Source organism: Amborella trichopoda, chromosome 6 (genome assembly GCF_054954075.1).
Source record: "Amborella trichopoda isolate Santa Cruz 75 chromosome 6, AtrichopodaSantaCruz75HAP2 v2.0, whole genome shotgun sequence".
NCBI classification, from domain to species: Eukaryota; Viridiplantae; Streptophyta; class Magnoliopsida; order Amborellales; family Amborellaceae; genus Amborella; species Amborella trichopoda.
Window position 1 is genome coordinate 37712385 of NC_142341.1, and position 26606 is coordinate 37738990.

The 26606-nt window shown below is 36.9% G+C and overlaps 2 protein-coding genes across 6 annotated transcripts; both read left to right on the top strand.

The window, feature by feature from the left end:
- The first annotated feature begins 5815 nt into the window (after nt 1-5815).
- LOC148781739 (uncharacterized) lies at nt 5816-6422 on the top strand. Its single transcript, XM_088870890.1, has 2 exons — nt 5816-5861; nt 6043-6422. The coding sequence occupies exons 1-2, from the start codon at nt 5816-5818 to the stop codon at nt 6420-6422; spliced, it is 426 nt and encodes a 141-aa protein (XP_088727016.1).
- Nucleotides 6423-18777: 12355 nt separating this feature from the next.
- On the top strand, nt 18778-25012 carry ARO4 (armadillo repeat only 4). 5 transcript variants are annotated; one of them, XM_020667756.2, is made up of 4 exons: nt 18778-20828; nt 21325-21414; nt 23154-23774; nt 24600-25012. In XM_020667756.2, exon 1 carries the CDS (start codon nt 18817-18819, stop codon nt 20638-20640), a length of 1824 nt encoding a protein of 607 aa, XP_020523415.1. In that variant the 5' UTR covers nt 18778-18816; the 3' UTR covers nt 20641-20828; nt 21325-21414; nt 23154-23774; nt 24600-25012. The 5 variants fall into 5 exon arrangements, with proteins under 5 accessions (XP_020523415.1, XP_088726594.1, XP_088726591.1 ...); XM_088870468.1 differs by having other exon boundaries at nt 18778-20314; nt 20400-20828; nt 23154-25012; XM_088870465.1 differs by having other exon boundaries at nt 23154-25012.
- Nucleotides 25013-26606: the final 1594 nt, after the last annotated feature.

Genomic DNA, 26606 nt, shown 5'->3' on the forward strand with positions numbered 1-26606 from the left:
CTCTTTAAACATTCGAAAGCAGCAATATCATGTACTCAACGTATCACTGAAATCATTAATATGAATCTCACTGAAACCATTAATAACATTCACTTTCAATAACATTTCAAAAATAACCAATCAAATATTTTGGGCTCAAATTTAGAAAGGTAACAGTTCGTAAAGACATTTTAGCATAATTGCCAATCAAATATGTATAGAAAAACTCTTATAGAAATTCAAGAATACGGAATTATCACAATTTATGGGATGTTAATTTGCAAATAAACATTTCACAACAATGCTATAATCAAATGCAAAAATATAAATTTTCAGATAATAAGGCAGTCATTTGCACATGAAATTTACAATGTCTAAATATTTAAAAACAGTAGAAAGAAATCTCATAATTTTACTAAAAGCAGAAATATCACATTTATTTCTAATAATTTGATAGTATCTAAAATTTTCTAACAATTGACAAGAAAAATAAATAAATTTATTTTTTTAAGATTTACAGCATTTAAAATTTCTAACATAGATAAAATATCATAATGTTTATTAAAAAGATTATTTTTCATGATAATGAGGTCGTGTGCGCATAAAATTCATCACGCCTAAAATTCATGATAATAAGCAGAAATAATTATTTCATTTTATTTTTAAAAAGAATGGATTATATTTTGAGACAATGAGGTCACTTACACATAAAACTTATAAAATAAAGATCCTGGACGGAAATATCACTATTTATTAAAAACAGACTATTTTTCAGAAAGACGATATCACTTACACACAAATATTTGAAAGGGAGCTTCCGATAAAAATTCGGCTCGAGAGAGGAGTTCACTGTGTTTCGACCAGAGAGAAAAATCTCATAAGTTTTCTAAGTCTTCACCTCTCTGAATTTAAATTCTAATAACATATTATTTTATTCTTTTATTACGTTACAGGTATGAGCGTTAGTTTACGCTTTAAACACCTAAAGCTTTTATTACGTTACAGGTGTGAGCGTTAGTTTACGCTTTAAACACCTAAAGCCCACGTCCTTTAGTGGACGTGGCAAGAGCAAGGAAACACAAAGATTTTAAAACAAAAGCTTTTAAAAGTAACGATGGTCCCTAAGGACCATCATGTTCAAACGAATTATCATGTATTAATAGTTTTTTTTTTTTTTTTTGAAAGTTTAGGATTGTTACAGGCTTGCTGTTATATGACGAAATGAATAATAAAACCCTTCAATTTATTGGGGAAAAACTTGTGAATCAATGGGGCATATGTATCTATTATGTGTTAAAAAGGGTTGCATGCTGATTGCTAATGAAAATTTGAAGCTATGAACAAATCTTTAAAGCATGTTATGACTGGGACATGAAAATCCAGGGTCTGCGCATAACTTTGTAATACATGTTTGACCATTCAAATGGTATCAAAATTGCCTTAAATTAGAAAGGTCTTTGAGTCTATTTTAATCTTCATGTTTGGGCCTAGCTGAGATTCTGAATAATTTGAAAGGTGTGCTTCATTTTATGCACCTATGTCATTGTTGACAGATCCTACCAATTTCCAGAAATATCACTCTTGTTGCACTAAAGTTTTGTTTCGACAAATGAAGTCCAAAATACTTGAAATTACATCCATTTGAAATATACACAAGTTCAATATAATTTCATATTTTAAGCTTGTCCAAATTCTGCATAATTGGAGATTTATATTCTAAAACCTGTGGATATGTCACTGTTGACAGATTTCACATAAACTCAAAATTTTTGCATCTGTTGCGACAGGTTTTTAATGAACAAATGGAACCCATTTTCTTCCAAACCATTTCCATCTGAAAATTTTATGAGTTAATTTGAACTCACATGTTTAGCACTTTTGGAAATTCCTTCTTGATTTCTAGTTATGGACAAAATTTCAAAGATATATCATTGTCTTTACTACACAACAGTTTTCAGATGAAGTGTCTCTGTTCTTTTATATTTTGAGGAGCCAAATAAGGTCCAATTACTCTCAAACCACCCTTTTCTGAAAGATAGCTATGTCCAGCATAAAATTAGTTTTGAAACTATCTTTAAATTTCAAACAAATTGAGAGTTATGACCTTGTTTTTGATAGGATGTCACTGCCTGAAATTGCAAGAAATGTCCTTATGTGACACTAATACTGTCTGATTATGTTATCTTGTTCTATTTATGATTATTTTCTAGTTTTATTATTTTCTTTTGTTTTTATTATTTAGGCTTAATATTTCTTGTTTGATTATTTTCTTTTGATTGAGAATAACATGCTCCCATTGGAGCATACCATGCACTTACTCTGTTGGACCAAAGACCTACTTAAGAAGATTTTTTCAATAAGAAATTTTGAAATCTACTTTATAATGATGAAATGAGCACTTCAAAAGAGAGAAAAAAAACAAAAACAAAAGATGAAATCTACTTTATAATGATGAAATGAGTATAAAAAAAAAAAAGTAAAAAGAAAAAATTAAAAAAAAAAGAAAACAAAAAAGAACAAAAGATGTTGCCACATGGTGGTTTCGTTCCTACTCACACCACCCTACTAACACTTCAAAAAAACTAACTCCTAAACTATTTTATGAAGGAAAAAGTTTATATAGAGCCAAGGCTTTAAACAATCAAATTAGAGCCCATCTCAAAAGATGTTACCTTTAAGCTAGATGCTCAGCCCCTTTTAAAAAACTAATTATGTATGTTTAAACTATTTATTAGTTCTTGCATTTTTAATTATGCATGAGTTGTGAATATTGCTTGATACAGATGCATCAGTGCTGAATATAAGTAGTGCTCAAGTTATTACAGGTTATTGTTGAATAGGTTGATTTCTTGCTGGTTGCATTGTGCATGTGTGTTTGAATGACCTGACTTCTTAGTTCTTACATTTTTAATTATGTATGTTTGGACTGATTTCTTACTGCGTGGATTGTGCGTGTATGTTTGAATGGGTTGATTCATTAGTTCTTGCATTTTTTATTATGTATATTTAAACTATTACAGGTTATTGTTGAATGGGTTGGTTTTGTGCATGGTTTTCTTTATGGATGCATGAGTTGTGTTGCTTTATACAGATGCACCAATGATGAATATAAGTAGTGCTTAAGTTATTATAGGTTATTGTTGAATGGGCTGATTTTTTGATACCTGCATTGTGCATGTGTGTTTGAATGGGTTGATTTTTTAGTTCTTGCATTTTTAATTATGTATATTTAAACTATTACAGGTTATTGTTGAATGGGTGGTTTGTACATGGTTTTCTTTATGGATGCATGAGTTGTGAATGTTGCTTGATACACAGATACACCAGTGCTGAATATAAGTAGTGCTCAAGTTATTATAGGTTATTGTTGAATGGGCTGATTTATTGCTACTTGCATTGTGCATGTGTGTTTGAATGGGCTGATTTCTTAGTTCTTGCATTTTTAATTATGTATGTTTAAATTATTACAGGTTATTCTATGTATGTTCAAATGTCGTGTGCCATTATAATCTTGCCGAGAGAGAGAGAGAGAGAGAGAGAGAGAGAGAGAGAGAGAGAGAGAGAGAGAGAGCACAATATATGATTATATAGAATATAATAGATTTGTTATCTCCCTATTTTAGAATGGATCCAAACACGTCATCAAGCATGGGAATGAGAGTATAGGATCCAAGAAGAACTTGCAATGGACACAAGCAGAAGATGATCATTTCATTGAACTTATGGAAAAAATGAAGTAGGGCTGTATCCACAGGGAGGGGGGGGGGGGGGGGGGGGCTTTAAAAAAGGTTCGTGGAAACGGATGGTAAAAGCATTGACAACTAAATTTGGGCCATTAAACACGGAAAGTAGGTTAAAAAACAATTATAAGTTCTTTAAAACCATGTACAGTGACATAAAAAAACTTATGAATGTATCCAGGTTTGGATGGGATGCAAGGAGGAGAATAATAATCGCCGAGAGTGTTGTTTGGATTGACTACTTAGCAGTATGTAATTACTCATTTGCATAGGCTTTAAAATTTTTGAATACGTTTAAATATGAATATCGCTAAAAATAATTTATGATCTTTTATATGCAGGAGAATGAATGGGCAAATAAATTTCATAACAAGACTTTGCCCGAATATTCGCTCCTAAGTAAGATCTATGAGGGCAACACAACAGATGAGACATACAAATTGACTGGGGGTGGCATTACAATTGAGCCAGAAAGGCCTGAAACTCCATTCTCTAATGACCCACCCTTAGAAGTCTAAGTCCAATCTAGTTCATCCTCATCTGATGACCCAGTATTATCTTGATAAAAAAGACGACGATCACATACTCCTATAGGAACACAACACCGATCAAAGCACCCACCTTCACTGATTCCATGACTAAAGTCATGATAGAGGTGGTCGACAGCATTAAATGCTAGCACGTGAAACCGCATGTAATAGCAGTACTCCTGTGGTAGATGTCCTGTCCAAGGTTAGGAGAGACGCCTTAAATATTGTTGAAGACATGTGGAGAGCAGGTGAAGTTGATGATGATGTCTTTATAATGGCAGGAAGAATCTCTCAAGATTCTACAAAGGCAGAGATGTTATTAAACTTACCGGATCCAAGGATACAAAAGGCTTACTTGGATGAAGAAATGAAACACCTCTAAATACTTGATTGACTATGTTTACTTTATGGTTTCCATATTATAAATATGTATGTGGATGACTTCTTTCATTTGTAATTCGCTGGCTTCTTTCATTTAAATATCAAAGATTGCTTCGTGGTTTTCATTATAGATGTACATGGCTTCTTTCATATTATGGTTTGATAGAGATTACTTTATGGTTTACATTTTATAAATATGTATTGGATAAATTCTTTCATTTGTATGTGGATGGTTTCTCTCAATTTAATGTCAAATGTTGCTTCATGATTTTCTTTATGGATGTGGATGGCTTCTTTCTTATTATGGGTTAATAAAGATTACTTTATGGTTTGCATTTTATAAATATGTATTAGATAAATTCTTTTATTTGAATATGGATAGTTTCTTTCAATTTAATGTCAAATGTTGCTTCATGGTTTTTTTTATGGATGTGTATGGCTTCTTTCATATTATGGTATGATTAAAAATATTGCTTTAAATTAATGTGGGTGTCTTCTTCTATTTCTAGTTATAGATCTCCAACAGCGTCGGTTGGTGGTAATATTATATCTTAAATATATAATGTAATGCATTATATGTTGGTATATCACTACGCAAAAGAGGAGAAGGCGTGTTCATACTCAAATTTTTACTGGGGCCAATTATGTCTAATACTTGCTCTCAGGGCACCCTCGTTAGTGCTTTGACCAATTACGAATGGAAAGTTGTGCTTTTATCAGTTTATGTAATTTGTTAAAGCAGAGGACAAGCATTACAGATATAAGATATTTGGCAGTTGATGAACAAGTAGCCACATTTTTAAGTACTGTCACACACAATCAATGAAATAGGGTGGTCCAGGAACGGATCCAACATTCAAGGTAGACCATAAGTTACTACTTCCATGGAGTTTTACAAGCCATCTTATAATTGGAACCCGTATTCCTGCAACCAACAAGCAATGAAACACCGGCCCACATTGCTAGTGATACACTATGATTTTACCCATATTTCAAGGTATGAGAGTGTCAAGTAATTCACATTGTTGTTCTCACATCCATTGAGAATTAATATATAATATGTTGATTTTGTTCTCTTAATAGGATTTTGTCGGAGCTATTGATGGGACTCATGTCCCTGCTCGAGTTCGTAGTCGATTGCATAATTGTTTCCGCAACAGAAAAGATTTTTTAAGCTAGAATGTTATGGCTGCGGTTGGTTTCAATATGCGCTTCCATTATGTACTTGCAGGTTAGGAAAGATCCGCATCAGATTCTAAAGTCCTATATGACGCAATTAGTAATGACGACATTAGGCTTGCAGTGGCTGAGGGTAACTTTGTTCCTTCTTATGTTTCATTGTTTCGGTTTGTACAATATTTCTAGTGTAATATTTAGCCTGACAATATACTCATTGCACAATCATGGTACAGGAAAATATTACCTTGTAGATGGTGGGTATCATACTATTCATAGTTTCATAGGACCATATCGAAGAGTCCGTTACCATCTGAACGAATTTACTTTAGGCCCACGAGCTCCCCAAAATCACAAGGAGTTATTCAACAAGCGGCCATTCACGTTTAGAAATGTGATGGAGAGGACATTTGGACTTTGGAAGGCTCGATTTCCTGTACTCAGGAATCAAATGCAGTATCCTTTACAAACACAGGTTGATGTAGTTATTACATGTGCAATATTGCACAACTACATCATGATGACTCGAAGAGCCGATAGCAAAAGGGAGCTGCGTTTACGAAGGAGGGTTGAGAGTGCACTTGTAATTGACGGAGATGATGGTTTTTGCAATTGACTCAGGGGCATGTTGATCATGACGTTGGTGTCAATCTACGAGATGCCATAGCGATGCAACTGTGGGAGGCCTACCTAAGTCGCTAGCACTTGTAATTAAAAGTTGTTCTGCATTTCATATGAAATTTTTATGTTGTGTTCATTCTATTGCATTTTGAATTATGTATGTTTAAACTATTACAAGTTATTGTTGAATGAGGTTTTGTTCGTGGTTTTCTTTATGGGTGCATGAATTGTGAATGTTGCTTGATACAGATGCATCAGTGTTGAATATAAGTAGTGGTCAAGTTATTGCAGAATATTATTGAATGAACTGATTTCTTACTGCTTGCATTGTGTATGTGTATTTGAATGGGTTGATTTCTTATAGGTTATTATTTATGGGTGCATGAATTGTGAATGTTACTTGATACAGATGCATCAGTACTGAATATATGTAGCACTCAAGTTATTGCATGTTATTGTTGAATGGGCTGATTTCGTACTGCTTGCATTGTGCATGTGTGTTTGAATGGGTTGATTTCTTAGTTCTTGTATTTTGAATTATGTATGTTTAAACTATTACATGTTAATTGTTGAATGGGCTGGTTTTGTACATAGTTTTCTTTTTATGGACACATTAATTGTGAATGTTGCTTGATACAGATGTATCAGTGCTGAAGTTATTACATGTTATGATTTGTTATTACATCTCTAGAATAGAAGTGTATAATATATCCAATGGCTACTCATTTGCATATTCCATGGCGTGGTCCTCGTCCAATGAAATGATAAATGGTATAAAGAGGGATTGGAACCCCCTAGAATAAGAAATGATCACAATAGTGGGCCCTACCTCTTCATCACCACTCATAATTTCATCAAATGTGGATTACCCCGATGGGGTATAGTTTTATGTAGCGCATTGGATATTATGTATCCCTTTTCTAAAACATCTAATGCCTCCATAGAGTTTCAATGTTTTGAGTGTCTTGCATATTTTTGTCCACTTCTGACTCTCAAACTTCACTCATACTTTATCCATTGGGCCACATAGCATGTAAATCTTGAAATGTTCATCGATTAGAGAATTTATTTTATTATGTATTTTACATTTTCTTTTTTTTTGAAAAGATCTTTTTGGTTCCAATGCCATGATATGAAACATTTTGCATTTTTCTTTTCACTGTTTGTAAGTACTATATATTTTGAGAAAAGATGTCAAAAAATATATATTTGAAAAAGTGAATGCACAAAAACAAAATCGTGGAAACACAAAATCGTACAAACAAAATATTGTTACAAGAATCAGATAGAGACTACAAATCTCACAAAGGTAGACTACACTTCTCTATGGATTTTCCTTGTCTTCACGCATGTCCATACTTCTTTGCAAAAAAAGAAACTATATGCACCTATTCTTTGCAAAAAAAAAAAGAAACAAAAAATAAGTTACATGACTGCCACTGATTTAGGAAACTTCAAAATGATATGTGCTATATAAAAATTACATGACTGCTACTGATTTTGGAAAACTTCAAGATGATATCTGCCCCATGATATTTCTTTTGATAAGGACTATAGGACAGTTGGGAAACCAAAATGCAATTTTCTCATGTGGTGTTAATAGTGGACATATGAAAAATGTAACTCTTACTAATGGGATGAAAGCCAGTCTTTTCTCTGATCCAATACAGATACCCAGTTCTTCTTTAACTTTCATGGAGGTTATCAAACACAGAAACCAGGAACTTCTTAACTTCCTAGGAGATTATCAAACACAGAAACCAGGAACTTCTTAATTTCTCTGGGAGGTTATCAAACACAGAAACCAGGAACTTCTTAAGTTCACAGAACTTAAGAACTTCCAATTTATAGTTCATGAACTTGCTTCCAGTTATCAAACAGGCCCTAAGAGTAGGGCAGCTTCTAAAAGGAATTTCGATGGAGGACTTCAATATAATGGAAACTGGTAGTGGTGCTTCTTCTTCGGAGTTGTGCCTTGGTGGACTCAACTCTAGATGAAACCCTTATGCTCGAAGCGATTTATTTTGAGCCATGTGTGGAAGGTCTAGGTTCGTCTTCTAAATCTCTATTTTAATTAATATTATATCATAGAATGTAAGGGGTCTTGGTCACCCTAGATATAAGCGAGATGTTCTGTTTTTTGAATCTAAATTCAGACCTGTAGTTCTTATTTTACAGAAGACCAAACTTCCCAGACCCAATGTTGTTGGGTTTAGGGAGGTTTGGGGCTTAGGGTCAGTTGACTTTTTGGGTATTAATTCCATAGGTTCTTTTGGGGGTTTATGTATATTATGAGATTCTCAAATATTGCAATATTTTGTTACTGTGATTAGAGAAAGGTTTTTTCTTGTGGGCTTTAATGGACATTATCTGGGGTCTATGGACCGAATTTATCAGCTTTAAAAGAATGTTTTATCGATGACATGTCTGAAGTTATCAATGGTTTTTATTTTCCTATTTGCTTGGGTGGTGATTTCAACCTTATTAGATGGCCTGATGAGTATCTCTCAGGGACTTCCTTAAATTCGACTATGAGGTTATTAAAATAGATTTATTGAAAACCATTCAATGGTGATCTTTATGTGGTCGAATAATAGTACTACTAATCTATCCATGTATAAACTGGATAGATTTTTAATCTCCACAGATTGGATGTTGTAATTCATTTGGCGTATGTTCTAGCTTTACCCAGACTTTCCTCATATCATACCCCAATATGCTCTCTTTAAGAGTTATTTTTGCTTGTCTCATACCTTTCAGGATGGAAATAGGATGGCTGGAGGAACAATAGGTTATAGATATGACTCAGACTTATTGGGAAATACCATTACTTATGGTTATGTTGATTTTCAACTGCATAAAAAGTTGCTTAACAATAAGCACAATTGATTAATTGAAAGAAAAAAAATAGATATCTAGTGAAATCAAAGATTGAGGTCTTGCTAGATATAGAATTTTTGGATTTTAATATCCAACAACAGGGGATCCTAACTGAAGAAATGATGAATCAGAAGAATGCCAAGATTAAATCTCTTTAGGACTTACGCAGGTTGGAAGAGATTTATTGGAAACAGAGATCCATGTCCAAATGGCTAAAAGAAGGGGATTGAAACACTAAATATATCCATGCTATAGCTAGTGCTCGTAAAAGGCAAATGATATATCGGATATCACCATCCCAAGTGTGGACTCTGATGATTGTCATGCTATGGCTTTTGTTGTAGTTGAGCACTTTAAAAAGGCTTTCACAACTGAAGCCAGATTACCTCAAGACTGGATTGTGGCCCGTTCAAATGCCTGACTCAAGAGTTTCAAATACAACTAGAGATAGATGTGTCTATGGACGAGTTAAAACTGGTTGTTTTTGCTTTAGATGGTGACAAGGCATCTGGACCTGACAGTTTTCCCCTTATCTTTTTTTGAAAGTTTTGGGACTTGACAAAATGGGAATTTTTAGAGATGGTAAAAGGTGTTTTTAGCCATGGAGAGATCTTCAAAGGGATTAATTCGATGTATATTGCTTTGATCCCGAAAAAGACAGTTATTGCTAATCTATATGATATTAGACTCATCAGCCTGCTCACAAGTTTATATAAAATTGTGGCTAAAATCTTGGTTGATAGACTTAAAGATGTGTCGCATCTCATTATTTCGGATCCTCAAGTAGCTTTAATCCAAAATAATCTAATTATGGATAGTTTATTGGTGGCTCAAGAATGTATTCACTCTAACATTTCGAGTCAAACTCAAAGTGTAGTGATTAAATTGGATATGGAGAAAGTGTATGATAGCATGGAATAGGGAGTGCTTCTTGAAATTATGCGCAAAAGAGTTTTGGGGATAAATGGAGAAATTGGATCTTTTGGTGCTTGTCTTTAGTGCACTTTTCGGTGCATTTCAAGGGTAGCCCTACAAGCTTTTTCAGAGCATCAAGGGGTCTTTGCTATGGTGATCCTTTGTCACTTTTTCTATTCACCTTATGTGTTATACGTCATATTTGACGTACTTACACCTCCCACATGAATAAGGAGAGAGACGGTAATGACTTGGTTCTGCTAGTACTCAAAACACTGACATACCAAAGTCGTGTCGTGAAATAAGTCTCGGACCAGGTAACTTAGGAGGAATGCTATCGCACCAAAGGGAGATTCTACAACTGTAGCCATATGCTAGTGGCTTCAGAACAGTACCAGACCACCATCATCATGTTCAGAATGTTGAAAAACCCCCGAGGACCAAATTTGGGCCCAAACGGATCACCCAAAAGGGGTCTATGCTCGTACGGCCTCAAAACAGGTAGTTTTACATTATCGCAGAGCTGCTTTATTGAACCAGTCCCCAAGCATGGAGACTACGACATCGCAACTCGAGATGGACTTCAAAGAACCCGCAATACATCCACCAAGAACAAAAAAAAGTTCAGACTTTGACATGTTATAGATCTCTTCAACCTCGTCATTTTGACCCACGACATGCACTGTGACGTGACCCAGAGTCAAACTTCTTCTAGAAAGAAGGTGACCACAAAATCAAAAAAATTAGGGTTTTTTAATAGGAAGACATCTCGAACCTCGTGAAGCACAGCTTAGAATATGTGCATGGGATCACCATAAGAATGAGTTCAATGCAACCACCTCGCGAAGAGCTACAAACTGGTATAACTATTGTGCCTCAACCAAGGCTCGATAAGTACAGATCCCCAACTTGCTGGAAAAGCAGACCAAAACAGACCAAACTTGGTGCAAAATGACTATGATAATCTCCTCTTTCACATGCAGGCAAAACGAAGACTCAGAGCATCACAGGTCGAAGGGAATTAGTGACTGAAGTTCATGCATCTGGCCGGACTTCCACTATGTGGGAAAAGGCTCCCTCAGCATGATTAAAGGGCATCAAAATGCTTAGAATCGAACAAGCACTGAGGATATAACAACGAATAGGCTGAACCATCGCTGCAAGTCTAAAAAAAAAGCTTCCTAGATCTGGCAATGGCCAATGAACCCTCAAGCAAGGGTGGTTTCATCATTAGCATAAAAGGTCTCAAGGGCGTTTTAGTCATTGCACTTAATTTTGAGATTTTATTGTAATTTCTTCAATTGTAATTAAGCTTTGTTTTTGAGCGTTCACTACTGTTTAGTGAATCCTCTATATGAGCGAGCTTAAGTCACTTGTAAAAGGGAGGATTATTGAGCATCATTCATAACTAAAATAGATGCATAGCACTTGTTTTCACTTGTCTCTTGCTTCTGAATCCTTAATCCCGCTGAGAGGAGAGAGAAAATAACTCTGAGTGCACGGTCACGTCCTTCCCTGAGCGAGAAAATATCTCCGCCTGCGCGAGCACATTCTCTTTCTCTCTCAAGCCGGATCACATCCCACGCCTTTTCTCTCTCTCTCTTCCTCTATGCATCGTCTGCCCCGGGCAGCAGCCCGTGCTCGCCAGGGACGCATGGTCACGAGCATGCTCGCATGTGCCGAGCCCCAGTTTCTCTCACACCTTCTTAAGCCAGCTAGCCAGTCCCCCTCCAAGAGGGAACCATCGCGATTGGGGGATAGCCGAGCCCCATTGCGATTGCACGAGAGAGAAAGAGAGAATAAACATTTTGACCTGAAGAGAGTCTATGTCCAAACCATGCTGGTAGACAGTCGGAGGGCTTCGTGATTGTTCTAAGAGAGCGAATCGCTCGAGTGTGTCCCATGAACCCCAAGCGGTGAGGCAAGGGGGCAAACACACCTCCCCCACCGTAAGATCTCTCTTGTTGTTAGTTCCTATCCGCGCATAGGAGAGCTCGTGCGCCCGCATACCCACAGGTGCCCCAGCACCCACAGATCCCCTGCGGTTGTTTGAGAGGGGGTCTTCCACCCCACACACGTACTACACTTGCGACACGCGAGGACAGCCGTAAATACCGGGCCTCGACCAATATGTTGAATGTTTTAGCCTGATGATCAGAGATATTGAAAATAGAGGCAATTTTGAAGGTATCAAAATTGATAATTTGGGACCATCCATTTCTCATCTTCAATATGCTAACGGCACTCTTATTTTTTGTGGGGTAGAGTTATCTCAGATTAATAATATTGTCATATTCTTGAATTGGTGTGAGGTGGCCCTTGGGGTAAAAGTAAATTTTAATAAAAACCTTATTGATTAGTATTAATTGTGATGAAGGTGTTATGCAGGAGTTAGCTGAGGCGGTGGGACGTATGGTTGATCACTTCCCAATTACTTATCTAGGACTACCCATTTCGAATAGAAGGATGTCTATTTTATATTGGAATAAGGTTCTCCAAAAGGTTCAACAGAAACTAGAAATACTTGGAAATCGAAATACTTATCTTTGGGAGGAAGGGCCATCCTACTATAGTCGTATCTGGCTAATTTACCTATTTATCAGATGTCTATTATGCAGATACCTCATTCAGTTGTTAGAAAAATTGAAATGATGATGATGAATTTTTTATGGGGCACTTTTGGAGAGGAGAGGAAATACCGTCTTTTGATATGGGATATAGTTTGTATTCCTAAACGTAAATGAGGTATGGGCATTAGGAAAATTAATCTAGTTAATCGAGCTCTTCTTTTCAAGTGGAGAAGTTTTATCTTCAAGGACTTCTTGCTGCCAAATATGGTCTTGATATACAAGGTATGTGGCTAGGAAATGGTCAAGGGAGCGATGTTTATGTCTTTTGGAAGCCTATTACCTTTAGCAAACCTCGTATTGCTAGGAATTTTAGATGGCTCATTGGTAATGGTAATCAAATTTCCTTTTGGCATAAAAACTAGGTTGGAAATTGTCCTTTAAAGTTGGTGTTCCCGAATATATTTGAGAATGTGATAAACTAGAATGTGAAGGTATCTGAAGTCTTTGAAGGTGTTGGTAACTCTGTTATTCGAATATTGGCTCCCTTTACAATCGGCTCCGCGATGTATTGATTCAGCAACTTAGCTCATTGTTAGAAATTCTGAACAAAGTTTATATTCCTTTTAATTTGGAAGATGAGGTAATTTGGGAGGTGGAAAGTGATGGAAACTTTTCGGTTAAGTCTTGCTATAGACTTCTCTTCCATGATCGTTGGCGATAGACTTTGCCTCAAGTCTTCCATATCTGAAAATGGCGTATTCCTCATAAGTGCAAGCTTTCATAGGACTAGTTACTCAGGAAAAGATTCTCACAATTGATAACTCGATTAAAAGAGGTAAAATCTTACCAAATGTTTGCTTTAATGTGCAAAGAAGGTGCAGAATCTGAGGAACACTTATTCTTACATTGTCATTTTGCAAATAATATTTAGTGGTGGTTGTTTTCCCTATTTGGAATCAGTTCGCCTTTAACTCAATCAGTGCTGAATATAATCACACAACTCTCTATAACAGACTTACCAAAGATTGGTAATTCCATTTGGAAGATCACAAGAGGTGATAATGCAAGAGATTTGGAAAGAACGAAATCATACAACTTTTAGAGGAGATCATCTAACCTTTGAAGGTGTCCTGAATAAAATAAAACACATGGTGTGGCGTTGGTTTTTCTGCTACAAAAGAGGGATGGGGTATTTTTGAGGTAGATGCGATGATTAACCTTCAAAACTTAATGTCACTAGGAGTTGCTTGGATTTGGCATATAGGTGTTTGGACCCCACCGTCATAAGGTTTATCAAAGCTGAATTTTGATGGTAGTTCGTTTGGAAACCCAGGTTTGACAGGTGTAGGAGGTGCAGTTTGAGACTGGAATGGCTTGATTATTTTCACATATGTAGGGTCCATAGGAATAGCTACTGCAAATGGCGTTGAACTTCTTGCAATCTTCCATGGGTTGCGGATTTTTGCAATAAAAACTAGGGTAACTGTTGTGTGATTGAAGGAGATTCTTTGAATTCTATTAGTTGGTGCAACAAAGAACAGAGGGTGCCTTAGGAGTTGAAATCTAATTGGCTAAAGATTGTTGACCTAGCTGTTGGGATGACAGCCTCGTTTTAGCATGTCTATAGGGAAACTAATTCTTTAGCAGACTATCTGACTAAAGAGGATGTTTCTTTATCTTATCTCTCTGTTTCAGATGATGTAATTTCTTTCAGGTAATTCCATTTTTCAATAATAGTTGATAACATTTGTTAAAAAAAAAAAAAAGAGAGCATAAAATCATATTATTTATGAAAAGTAGTAGCAGAATATCTATTCTTTCTCTCCACTGCGTACAAAAAGCATAAGAGTTTAGAAAAGGGTTTTCTGCTTATTCACCCGACTACATAGCGGTCTTGTGTAAACCATGGAACAATGCTCCTCAGCCGTTCATGGTTGACAACAATGGCTGGGCTAGTCGCTGACCGTCCGCCTCAAAAATCAAAATATATTGTTTTAGAAACAACGAAGGGAAAATTATGGCTGCACCATTTTATTTTATTGTTATCACAAAAAGGCCTAAAAATATGCAGTATTTATGGGGAATGACCCCTCATACTTTTTAATTTTTTCCAAACGTCTACCGCTTGTTAATTTTTAATTTTTGTTAATTTTTTATATATATGAGGCTGTCTGATGTCAAAAAAAATTAAATCATCCAAATTTGTAGAGCATACCGATGTTTTGAACATTAGACTGCAAGACAATTTTTGGGGTGCTTCTAATACAAGTAGTCCGACGTTTCAAACATCGGATCACGTACCATTATAAAATGTGAGCAGACAACGATCTGTTGATCGAAACATCATACTACCTGTGTTAGGGCTTTTTCCTGTTCTCCTCTCTCATGTATTTTACTATGTGAGAGAATGCATTTGCATTAACATGCATATGCTTGTGGCCATATTCTTTGACTAACTTCGGTGAAAAATCAGAACTTACGTAACATGCATATGCTTGTGACCATATCCTTTGACTAACTTGGGTGAAAAATCAAAGACGAATCTATACCATAGAGGCCTTTGCAAATAGGAGAAACAACAAGGAAAGGGCATTTCATTAAGTCATTCAATTATATCAAGACTAATATTATAGTATATGCATGCCAGTAATACAAACATTGCATGGATATATGAAAGGAACACATAATCCATGTATAGGGTACCTTGAACAATCCAATTAAAGAGCACTTCTAAAATTTCTCGTAAATGTAATTTTGATATAAAAAATTATTAGGATAGCTCGAAAATCTATTTTTATCTCTAATTATGAAATTTTAAACTCTAAAAATTGTTCCAATCAAGTAGATTTATAAATATATGTAGATCTTGAAAATAGACGGTCCATATAATTTGTGGCAAGATACACTATTTCATGGACTAGAATTTTTTTTTTTGTTTCATATTCATATATCTCGATGACGAGATGATCAGATTCCAACATCCAAACAATATTTTATTGATGGATTTTTGAGGCGCACATTTAATTCTACATTTTTAAGCAACCTTATATCAACTCCGTTAAAAAAAGGCAACCTTATATAAGCTTTTTCCTTAGTTCTACAACTTGCCACCATACGTAACACAAAAACAACTTAAACGCCGATGCATGTAGGAAAGAGAAATGAAGAAACCTTAGAGAAAAGAGAGGGCATAAAGAAAAAAAAAGCATAACACAAGCTGTCTAATAGTTGAAACATCGGACTGCTTTATAAATTGTTCTATTGAATTTTTTTAAATACCGGATGGCTTTATGAATATCAAAAAATTATAAAAATAAAAATTAACTAGTGGTCTTATATTTAAAAAATAAGAGCAGGTGTATAATTGAAAAAGATAAAAAATATGAGGGAGCGTCTTTCCTCATAAATACAACATATTTTTGGGCCTTTTTGTTATAATTAGATACAAAGCTAATCAGCTGTACTTCTCACTACTCAATAAAGATAAGAATGATGCCACCAATTCGGAAACGCACGTTGGAAGCACTCCAATGCATTTACTATAACGTAAACACATGAATTGCGACCATGCCTTTTGGTAGCAATCTATAGGATTACGGGTATGGGTTGGGCCAAACTAAAAAAATCTTGTGATGGGCCTTGACCCATAATCAAATCCTAAGCTCGATGTCAATGCTGGGCTGGTCGTCAATTGAGCCGGGTCGACCCAGCTAATTGACCTAGGTTAAGCCGGTAGCAATTAGGATGAGTTAACTTGTGGATCCAATGAGTAGACAAGGCCTAGGTTCACATTTGGACCTAGATCGGGTTTGGGTTGGGTTTCGGTCGGATTTCATCCTAGAACTTATCAAGTTGGATCAAGTTTGAGTGGAACTCAGCCCTATAGGATTGTACTATTATTATATATTATTAATAATAAAATTGATTTATTTTAAGGATACATGGTTTCTACATGGCCAGCCCGCATATGTTAGAAATGCGAGCTTGACAATAAATATATTTTTAAATATAAATTGATTTTAATTTTTAGAGAATGTATAATCTTTAACATGGTAATCATGAATAAGAAAAAAAATAATTGGAAACTAAAAATAATAATTATATTAAAAAAATATTTGGACTGTTAGTTACAATTGTTTTTAGATGAATCACCTATTTGCATCCATCTTAAAGATGGATGTTTTATACCTCCCTACCACATATTGTAGAAATGCGGTCCAATCCATATGAAACAATTTTTCTTCTCTTAATCTACGAGCAAACCTTGCTCAACTTGATAAGTTGGGTATGGGTCGTGTCTAGGTCTATCTAAGAACCCTTGGGTTGTGTCGTTATCCAACCTGTAAAGCGCGGTAATGGAACCCGACTTAGATCTGAGGAATAGACTTGATCCAAGTCTGGGTATAGGTAAAAATATTGGACTCAACGGTCGTGTCTGGGTCTAAATCTTGGACCCAAACATTATTCGAGTCTAGATAGCAGTTTGATTTGATCCAGTGAGATACACGTCCAAGTCCAAATCTAATGATATTTTTCGGATCTCAATATATAAAATATATTTAAATATAACCCGACCCATTGCCACCCCTACCGACCCGGACCCAATGCACTGGGTACATGGTTGACCGGGATCCAAGACCCAATGCATCCTAAAAGTAAGGGAAAATTACAAAAAAAACTTATGTAACTTTTTTTCCCCAAAATTCAATTTCTATGCAAATAGCCTTCAACCAAACAAAAAAATTTAAAAAAGGTCTAAACTACCATATCTTATTTTTACTTTACCCACGCCTCTCTCTCATCTATTCCATCAAAATAGAGGGCTCCGAGACTATGTGAATGGGGCTCCAGCACTGTATAAATTGCGGTCTAGCATTTCCAAATGGCAGTTTGACAGTTGCAAAGGGCGGCCGGCATTATGTAAAGGATGGTCTGACAGTATTCAATTTCGGTGCTAAGGCCGATAGGGTGGTTTAACTGTACTCAATTTCGGTACGGCAATTGCTTTAGGGCGGTCCTGCACTTGGGTGCTCTAGTATGATAGTTATTTTAAGGCAGTCCGGCACTTGGGCCCTTTGGTGTTGCGATAGTGGTAATGTTCTACTGAATCCAAAAATCAATGCGAAATCCGTTCAAAATGACTTTTTTATGTACGTCTAAACTTTTTACGTTGAAGGTATTTGCATAAAAAATTTGCTTCCTGAAAAAAAAAGTCGGAGAAAAAGTTCGATTAGGGTGGTGTTAGGTTTTCTTTTCCTTTTAAAAAGTGAAGTCCCCGGCCGACCATGAGTAGTCGCCACCATTTAACCTAAAAATATCGCAACTTCCACCGTGGCATTTGGTGACGTGATCGAAACAAAACATTCTCCTCTCCGTCTCGCCTCTCTCCTACCGTTTCTGTTACGTTCGATCACTCACCCATTCACTTTGTATTGTTGTCTGCCATACAACTAAGCAGAGGTGCTCTACTCTCCTCGCATAAAGTCTCTTTTAATCACCCAAAATGTGGAGAAGTTAGGGTTTAATGAGATATCATGGAATGGATTTGCTGGAGATGAGAAATTAGGGTTTTGAAGAGTTCATTCCTTACTGTGGGAAAGGGCAGAAGGATTTGGGGTATTTTGGATTGGTATCTCTTTGATGGAGAATACAGAGAGGAAGTTAGGGCATTGGGAGGGCCTTCTAGAAGGAAGAAAAAGGGTAAGAAGTGAGGATTTTTGGGTGGTTTGAAGCGAAATTGGATGGTTCAGGTCTGAAATCCCCTGGAGAATGTACGGGATAAACGCAAGAAGGATAAGAGATTAGAGTGTGGGATCGGTGCATTCAAAGAATAATAGAACAAGAAGCATTAGTCGGAGTTTTCTAAAGAAAATTTAGGGGTTTGCATGGTTCCCGAGTTCCTCTTGAAGAATAATAATAAGGATAGGGTTTTGGATGGTTCCCACGACCTGAATTGCCTTCAAGAACCGAAGGAAGGAGGAGGAAAAGTCGAAAGTTTGGGTTTCGTTTTCTGGTCAGCTTGCCATGGAGGACAAGCAGCAGCAACAGAGCATCCAGGATCTTCTGGCTCTCCCCATCAAGCTGGCGGAGCTCGTGAAGAAGTTCTCTGAAGAAGCTGAGTCCTACCGTCAGGAGTGCGGTGAGGTTGCAAAGCGGGCTGACCTCCTCGCCCAGGCGCTCCGCCAGGCTGCCCGCCTCACCTCTGCCGGTGGTCCCCCCCTCTACGAACGCCCCCTCCGCCGAGTCATTGAGGAGGCCACCAAAAACCTTGACCGGGCCCTCACCCTCACCAAAAAATGCAGACGCAGCGGCGTCCTCAAGCGTGTCTTCACCATCACAAATGTTGCTGATTTTCGCAAGGTCCAAACCCGTCTGGACAACTCTTATGCCGACCTCAAATGGGCCATTGATACCTCCTCCTCCTCCTCCTCCTCTGGCCTCACCCTGAGTTTTCCTCCAATTGCAAGTGTTGACCCAATATTATCATGGGTTTGGAGCTATGTCACTCTTGTGCACAGTGGCGGGACTCCTGAGGACAGGATTGAGGGGGCCAATGGCCTCGCATCGCTCGCTGCTGACTCCAATCGCAATGGCCAACTCATCATTGAGGAGGGTGGCATTCCCCCGCTGCTCCGCCAACTCAAGGAGGGGCCGATGCCTGAGGCCCAGGTTGCCGCTGCAAAGGCACTTGTAAGCCTCACATCGGATTTTGAGCGCGTGAGTTTCATCACTGCTCATGGTGCCGTACCTCTCATGGTGCAGCTCCTGTGGGATGCCCCAACATGCGTGCAGACAGAGGTGGCAAGGCTGGTTGCGAAGATGGCAGCCCTCAATCTTTTGGTGAGGGAGGACTTCACACATGAGGATGCAGTGCGGCCGCTTGTCTCACAGCTTGCAGCTGAGACCCTTGACGACTCAAAGACATTGTTGCCGCCTCATCCTCGGCCCAATAACCTCCACAATGTGGTTCAGTCGAGCATTCGTGTAAACAAATTACAAGGGGCTTCCTATAGCCATGGCTGTCGAAGTGAGGATGAAGTTCTAGCGCTCCATCATCACAAGGAGAGGGAGAAGGAGAGTCCGGAAGTGAGGGCTGAGCTCACAGTACAGTGTGCCAGGGCATTATGGATGCTAGCTCAAGGCAGTGAGTCGAATAGTCGGAGGATAATTGAGACCAAAGGGCTCCTTCGATTGGCGAAGATCATTGAGAAGGAGCAAGGTGACTTGCAGTACAATTGCTTGATGGCTGTGATGGAGGTAACTTCAGTGGCAGAGTGGGTCCCTGATCTGAGGAGGACAGCCTTTAGAACCAATTCTCCTGCCGCAAGCGCGGTGATTGAACAGTTGCTTAGAATCATAGAGCGGTGCAACAATAGCCAATCTCTGCAAATACCTGCAATTCGAGCAATTGGGTCACTGGCACGCACCTTTTCAGCCAGAGAGACCTTTGTAATTACCCCACTTGTGAATAAGTTGGGTCATCGCAATGTGGATGTGGCTACGGAAGCTGCGATCGCCTTGGGTAAGTTTACAGAGCCCTGTAACTTCCTGTGTGTAGATCATTCGAAGACCATAATCGAGTTTGGTGGGGTGCCCATTTTGATCAGGCTAATCAAGGCCGATGAGAAGGCACAATTGCATGGCCTAGTTCTTCTCTCTTACTTGGCAATTCATGTAGCAAAGAGTGAGGCGTTGGGGCAAGCGAGGGCTCTGACTGCATTCGAGCTTGCCAGTCGGACAGTGGCAGCACAACACCCGTCTTTGAAGGAATTGTTGCCTAAGGCTATGTATCAGCTCGAGCTCTACCAGACAGGTGGCCACCCTCATAACGAGCCATATGATTTGTGAATGACTGAGCAATCCATAGGTTAGGGCTTGTTTGTACACTGCTGGTTCGCGCAATCCAAGGAGAGAAGTGAATGGTCCCCTTCTATGGAGGCTTTGGAGGGTCCTAGCCCTCATTTGCGTTGAGGGCATATTTGCTCGAGGAGTGGCAATATTTCTGGCAAATGGTTTGTCATGGTATACGGAGTCATGTAAGGCACTTGTCCATCTGGTTTTCAGAATAGGAGTTGGAATGAGATTTTTCACTGTATCATAATTTTCACCCTTGAAACTTTGAATTGCTAATATCAGATGGAAGATGCACTTTTGTGGAGAATCAGTTGCAGATACCATATATAATTGAACATCATTAATTTGGATATTAAATACATGCTCCAATCGATTAATTTGTCTTTCCTGATTAACATGGATTGAATTCTTTTTCCTCAGTTCCATACTCAACAATTTGATGGTTTAATATAATCAACAAGATGAATTTATAAACAAAGACAATAATGAATTAGTTCAAGCAACAAATACCATTCTACTGATTATGGAATATCTTTGGCATTTATAAAAGAATGATAGCATGGGGTTGACTTATCTTTTGGTTAAGTTTACTCAGAATTAAGTCACTCCTAAAATTTCATGGCATGCTTTTGTCTTGATGATGCTTGTTTTTTCTAATGCTGAGTTATTGTGATGCAGCCTGCGTTATCACTGATGTCTTGCACAATACTCAGCTCTTCTCTTGACAGGCATCTATCCCAACAACTACAGTAATCAAAGATTACATTGGTACTTTGTGTGAAGATACTTGATTTTCTTTTCTTTCCAGCTTTAACAGGAAGGGGAAGTAAATGTTTTATTTAATTGTTCTGTTCGAGATCAAACCATTAACTGCATTCTGGAGTACTCATTGGAGTGTACAATCTGCAAACCATGTGACACTCATTAGTATTAGAGGAAGGGTCAAGGCAAGGGTGCGTAAAATATTGAAAGAAAACTTGATAGGGATTTATTTACCAGCATGCCAAACATTGCATATGTGTTTCTTCTTTTGCTTGTAGCGTTCATTTTCAAAATTATTTTATCAATAGCTGTACATTAAATCCTTTTTAAATAGTATTTAAAATAGCTGAACTTTAAGTCTCTTTTTGTAGTAATTTCTTGTGGAGTAGGGCACATGGGAAGGACATATAGTGGTCGGGAATTTGTGAAAGGGACCGCGGTTATGCAAAATTTGGGATCTCACTACTTGAACCAGTTCTGATTATGTGTTCTGATTATGTTTTTAATGAAAGGAATCTGGTAGTTAATGATCCAATGAAATATTAGAATGTATGAAGCAAACATCAAACTTAGTTCTCTTCATCATATGTGAGGATACAATCACGATACAATGAAATATTAGAATATATGAACCAAACATCAAACTTAGTTCTCTTTAATCATACGTGAGGATACAATCACATTGATTAGAAAGCCCATAGTCATATCCATATTTTAGAAATATACTTTCTTAACCTACTGTATGGATTTCTATCCTCATGAGCCTCTAATATGATTTGTGCTGATCTTCATGCGGTGCTTACATGGGGAGCATGTGGACCAGGCTTTGGATGGGGCCGCCTATTGATCATGAGTTGTGTAAGCATGGTTGCAAGGAAGATGTGCAAGCGATGTAGCTCGAGAAATGCATCACACAAACTTGCATCATTTAGAATCTTGGATTGTTGAATTTGTTGCAGCCATGTTTGTCCTGCATTTCCCTTTCCAATTGCTCAATTCTCATACTCTTATACAATTTTTTTTCCTCTCTTTCACCTCTTGTTCATTACATTTACCCAAGGTATCTTATGTTAATTTCCTTAAATCTCATTATTTAATTTTTACTTTTTTTTTTTTTTTTTTTCTTTTTTCGCTACTTTTCAATAGTTTCATTTGCTTCAATTGTTCTCTAAAACCATTGAAGGGCAAAGTGTCTCCTTTGCACTTTTGGTTAAGTTTTTATTTGGTGTCCCATGCAAATTTTCCTCGATCTTTCTAATGGCTTTAAACTTTTGCTCACCATTTTCAATTTCAATTGATTGTAAGCCACTGTTTGATGTGTCTGTTTTTAAATAATTATTCATGAGTTTATAATTTATCGTCTGGAACTTCTATTTGTTTTATGCATGGGAGCTGCATGTTTGTTGATCAGTTGGGGGAGGCGAATATGTGGCATGTGCAACTGTCTTGAATCTTTTGGATTCATTAATTGACGTTCATCTGCATGACTTTATGAAGTTTTTGTACTAGGAACTTGGTATTGGTATAATTGATTACATTGAATGATACAATATATACTACATTAATGACGAGTTTAGCATAGGATATGGAATGTACAAAGGATTGAAAGGAGCATTTATCATTTATAGTTATATACTTCACAATGCTATTCCTTAAATGTGATGTATAATTATTATAAATTTTGTAGTATTTTTTTTTTATATTATTAAAATTTCATTCTATCTATTATTTTCTGAAACTTCCAGGTGGGTCATTCTTATCCAAGAACAAGCTTCCAGGAGAGTCAACCTCAAAACTACCGATGACTTTGCACTCTATGCTCTAGATCCCTTCACAGAACTTGTTCCTTAGTATTCATTATGAGAACTTCCTTGATATTCATTGTGAGAAGCATACTTTTTTTCTTTCACAGTTCAGTTTCCACATAGTACTATAAATCAGGTACTGCCAACAGGCTCTTGGTCTTATGACCTTGATCCTGTGTTTGTTGGTATGCTGCTATGTGTCTTATAGATCTTGTTTGCTATGTTTTGCGACTTCATATGTGGATGTTGGGGCAATCAGAAGGACTTGGTAACTTTGCTCTGTTTTCTTCTTTTTGATGGATATCCTGCAGTGTTAACACTTTCCTGCTTGTGTAGGTTTGGTGTAGGGCCTAGGGATGAGTGAAACATGTGCGTTGTCTATGTTTGGAGGTTATTGTTGGGGGGATCTAGAGTCTAGTGGATACATGCTACTTGTTTCTTTGGTTTTAAGTCATCTTGAATTTCTCTGGGTACTTTCATACCTTTCTACTGGGTATATGCTTGTATGTCCCTTGCTGAACTATGCTGTGCTGATGACTGTCTGTGTTGGAACCTACTCAGGTATGAGGATTTTGATAATTTGGTTATGAGATTTTTAGTAGGTTTATTTTATTTACTATTGGAAATATTTTAGTCATATTTTTACATTCATTTTAATTGAGTGAGGCCATAATTAGAGGACCACACCAATTGTTACCTTACTGGAGCAGATTTCTAGTCTATTGCTGGTCTTTATGCTATCTAGTTTGTGTTCCACAGCCATAGTTTGTGTTCTAGTCTATTACTGGGGCAGATTTCTAGTCTGTTCAGTTGTGGGCTGTCCACAGCCATAGTTTGTGTTCCCATCTTGAGAGACGAGTATCTGAGTGAAGGTTTTGAGCTATTCTCCAGTGCCATGAGGAAAATTTTCTTATTTAGATGTTAGATAGGATGAGCTGTTACCCAGATTTTGTCTTATCATACATATGTATCTCATAGAGTTCCAACTCATGTTCTCAAGCCATGAGGAATATAGGGAACCTCAAAGTGGCCCTATTTCATTATATTCCATCCATATCCCAATTTTTTTCATTGAATATCCCTTTGGTGTCATTGACATAAGAGATGTCATTTCTAGATATTTCTATTTCTATCTATATATGGACAGTTAAGAAATCATCATATAATAATCGAGAAATTGCAACAGAAAACAAGGGTTTCTGATAACATGTTTTTATGAATTTATGTATTTTCTGTGTTGTTATGTGCAAGCGTGTATCTAAACTTGCTTGCTGTCTCTGCTCACACACCCCACACACCAAAACATAAAAATTAAACAATAAAAAAAATCGCAATTTGTCTCTTCTCTGTCGCCACAACTTGATATATGGTGTTTGATTATACAAGGATTGCAGTAAAGTTCCTACAGTACGTACACATCACCTAAGCCATTGATGTCAAATGCAGACCGCAGGAGTAATGTGAAGGTACTATAGTAACCGTCACTGCATCCACTGAATATATTTCCATAAGTAAAAGCATGTCTCTGTGCTTTTGGGTCCTCAAACAGAAGCTACCACGCTTGTGGTCTTGTAGTATCAATTTGTTTGGGGCTTCTCTATGCAAGCTGGCTACTGCTACTCAGTCATACAGATGAAACGAATTCCTTCACTATGGTGCATGGTATTTCTGTAATTGTCTATCATAGATTAATCACAATCCTAAACACTCTCTCTTCGATTTAATTGTGTATCATAGATTGATCACAATCCTAAACAATCTCACTTTGATTAAGGAGAACCATCATGCTTGTTCCCATTTACACTGAAGTTGTTGCACATTTATTACTGGACTCTCTTTACTATGGTGATGAGCTGTTGAAAAAAAAAAAATCAGTCATGGTACTGTATTATGGGCTAAGAACTTTAAAGTTTTTTATTTGATGTATCAGGGAGTAAGCATGATGGGCACAGCATGGGGTGCTGCCCTGTTTATGCTTTCTGAGTGCATTTTATGCTTCATAAGGTTCTATAAACTGCTGCTTGCATGCAGGTGCTTTCTTAAAGTGTCTTATTTTCTCTCAATATCTGCTGCTCCACTGAATTCCATTATTCTTTTATTCATTTGTTCTTTTGGGATCGCATACAATGAGAGCATTTACCTTTTGTATAGGAAGGCCACATTTAGTTGCAACCATCTGATGTGAAATCTGATTACTTGGATGTGTAACAAAGTACGAGAAAATTTCTTTTGAACTTTGAGCTTGGTCAATGAAATAAATGCAACCACCCAATTTTACATCCAATGGACAAGATCAATTGTGACCACCTTATACCAAAGATAAATAGTTTTATACTTTCTCTTGGTTTTTATGTCTCTCGTGGTGAAGGTATTAATCTTTTGGAGAAGTATACCAAGAGATAATTTACTTTATGTACAAGGAGGTCACAATCACTCTTATCCTTTAGATTTCAAAATGGGTGGTTGCAATAGTATTACTGAAAAGGCTTATAACCAATGGTTTAAAAAACGGATCGGTGACCCGGGTCGGGCTTCCAAAAAACCGATCCGGATCTGCGAATCGGCGATCCGAATCGGGAATCGGGTGAATCGGTCAGAATAAAGCTTAAAAAAAATCTGAAAAAATTATTAAAATTCATTATAAATATTGTTTTTTAGGAATTCAATAAGAAATGAGGGTATTCTATTAAGAATTTTCATGTTTTTGAATGAATATGCGAATATTGATATGTTCTTTCCTTGCATGAACCGCCATTCAGCATTTAATTTACATCACACAAAAGGATAAATATATAATTTTCATGGAATAAGTATATCAACATACATGGACTATAATAAAGCATAAAATTAGTAACATATAATCTAAAAATAAAATGATGACGACGTTATTGTTCTTCTTGGTGACGCTTGTGTCATTGATTGAATTCGTTTAACAATTCATTAATTCGATCTAAAAACGAATCATCGATATTAGCAGGCGTCTGACTATTCTTAAATCTCTGAGTGTTAGTATTTTGTTGTGTTTCCAATCTAAAATCCCCGAAGACTGTCCATCCTTCATGTTCACCTGCACTGTCGTGCTCATCCCTACACTGTTGCTGTTGGGACTCGATATGTGAATAATATGGTTGGGATAGGGTGGCTTCAGAATCATCATCTCTCTCATTTTCTCTTTGAATAATATGGATTAAAAAAACAAAAAACAAATTTTCAAAAAAATCGATCATGGATTAAAAAAAAAAAATCACAAATTTTCAAAAAATTCTATCATGGATTACAAAAAAAAATTCGATCATGGATTACAAAAAAATCGATCAAGTATTACAAAAAAATCTATCATGGATTACATAAAAAAAATAAAAATAAATAAATAAATAAATAAAAATCCGTACG

Excerpts from the sequence above, each read along its gene's own strand:
- ARO4 (XM_088870465.1), top strand. The coding sequence starts at position 18,817 with ATGGAGGACAAGCAGCAGCAACAGAGCATCCAGGATCTTCTGGCTCTC.
- LOC148781739 (XM_088870890.1), top strand. The coding sequence starts at position 5,816 with ATGGCTGCGGTTGGTTTCAATATGCGCTTCCATTATGTACTTGCAG. Across the intron at positions 5,862-6,042 it reads CTTCCATTATGTACTTGCAG|GAAAATATTACCTTGTAGAT; the intron begins GTTAGGAAAGAT and ends ATCATGGTACAG.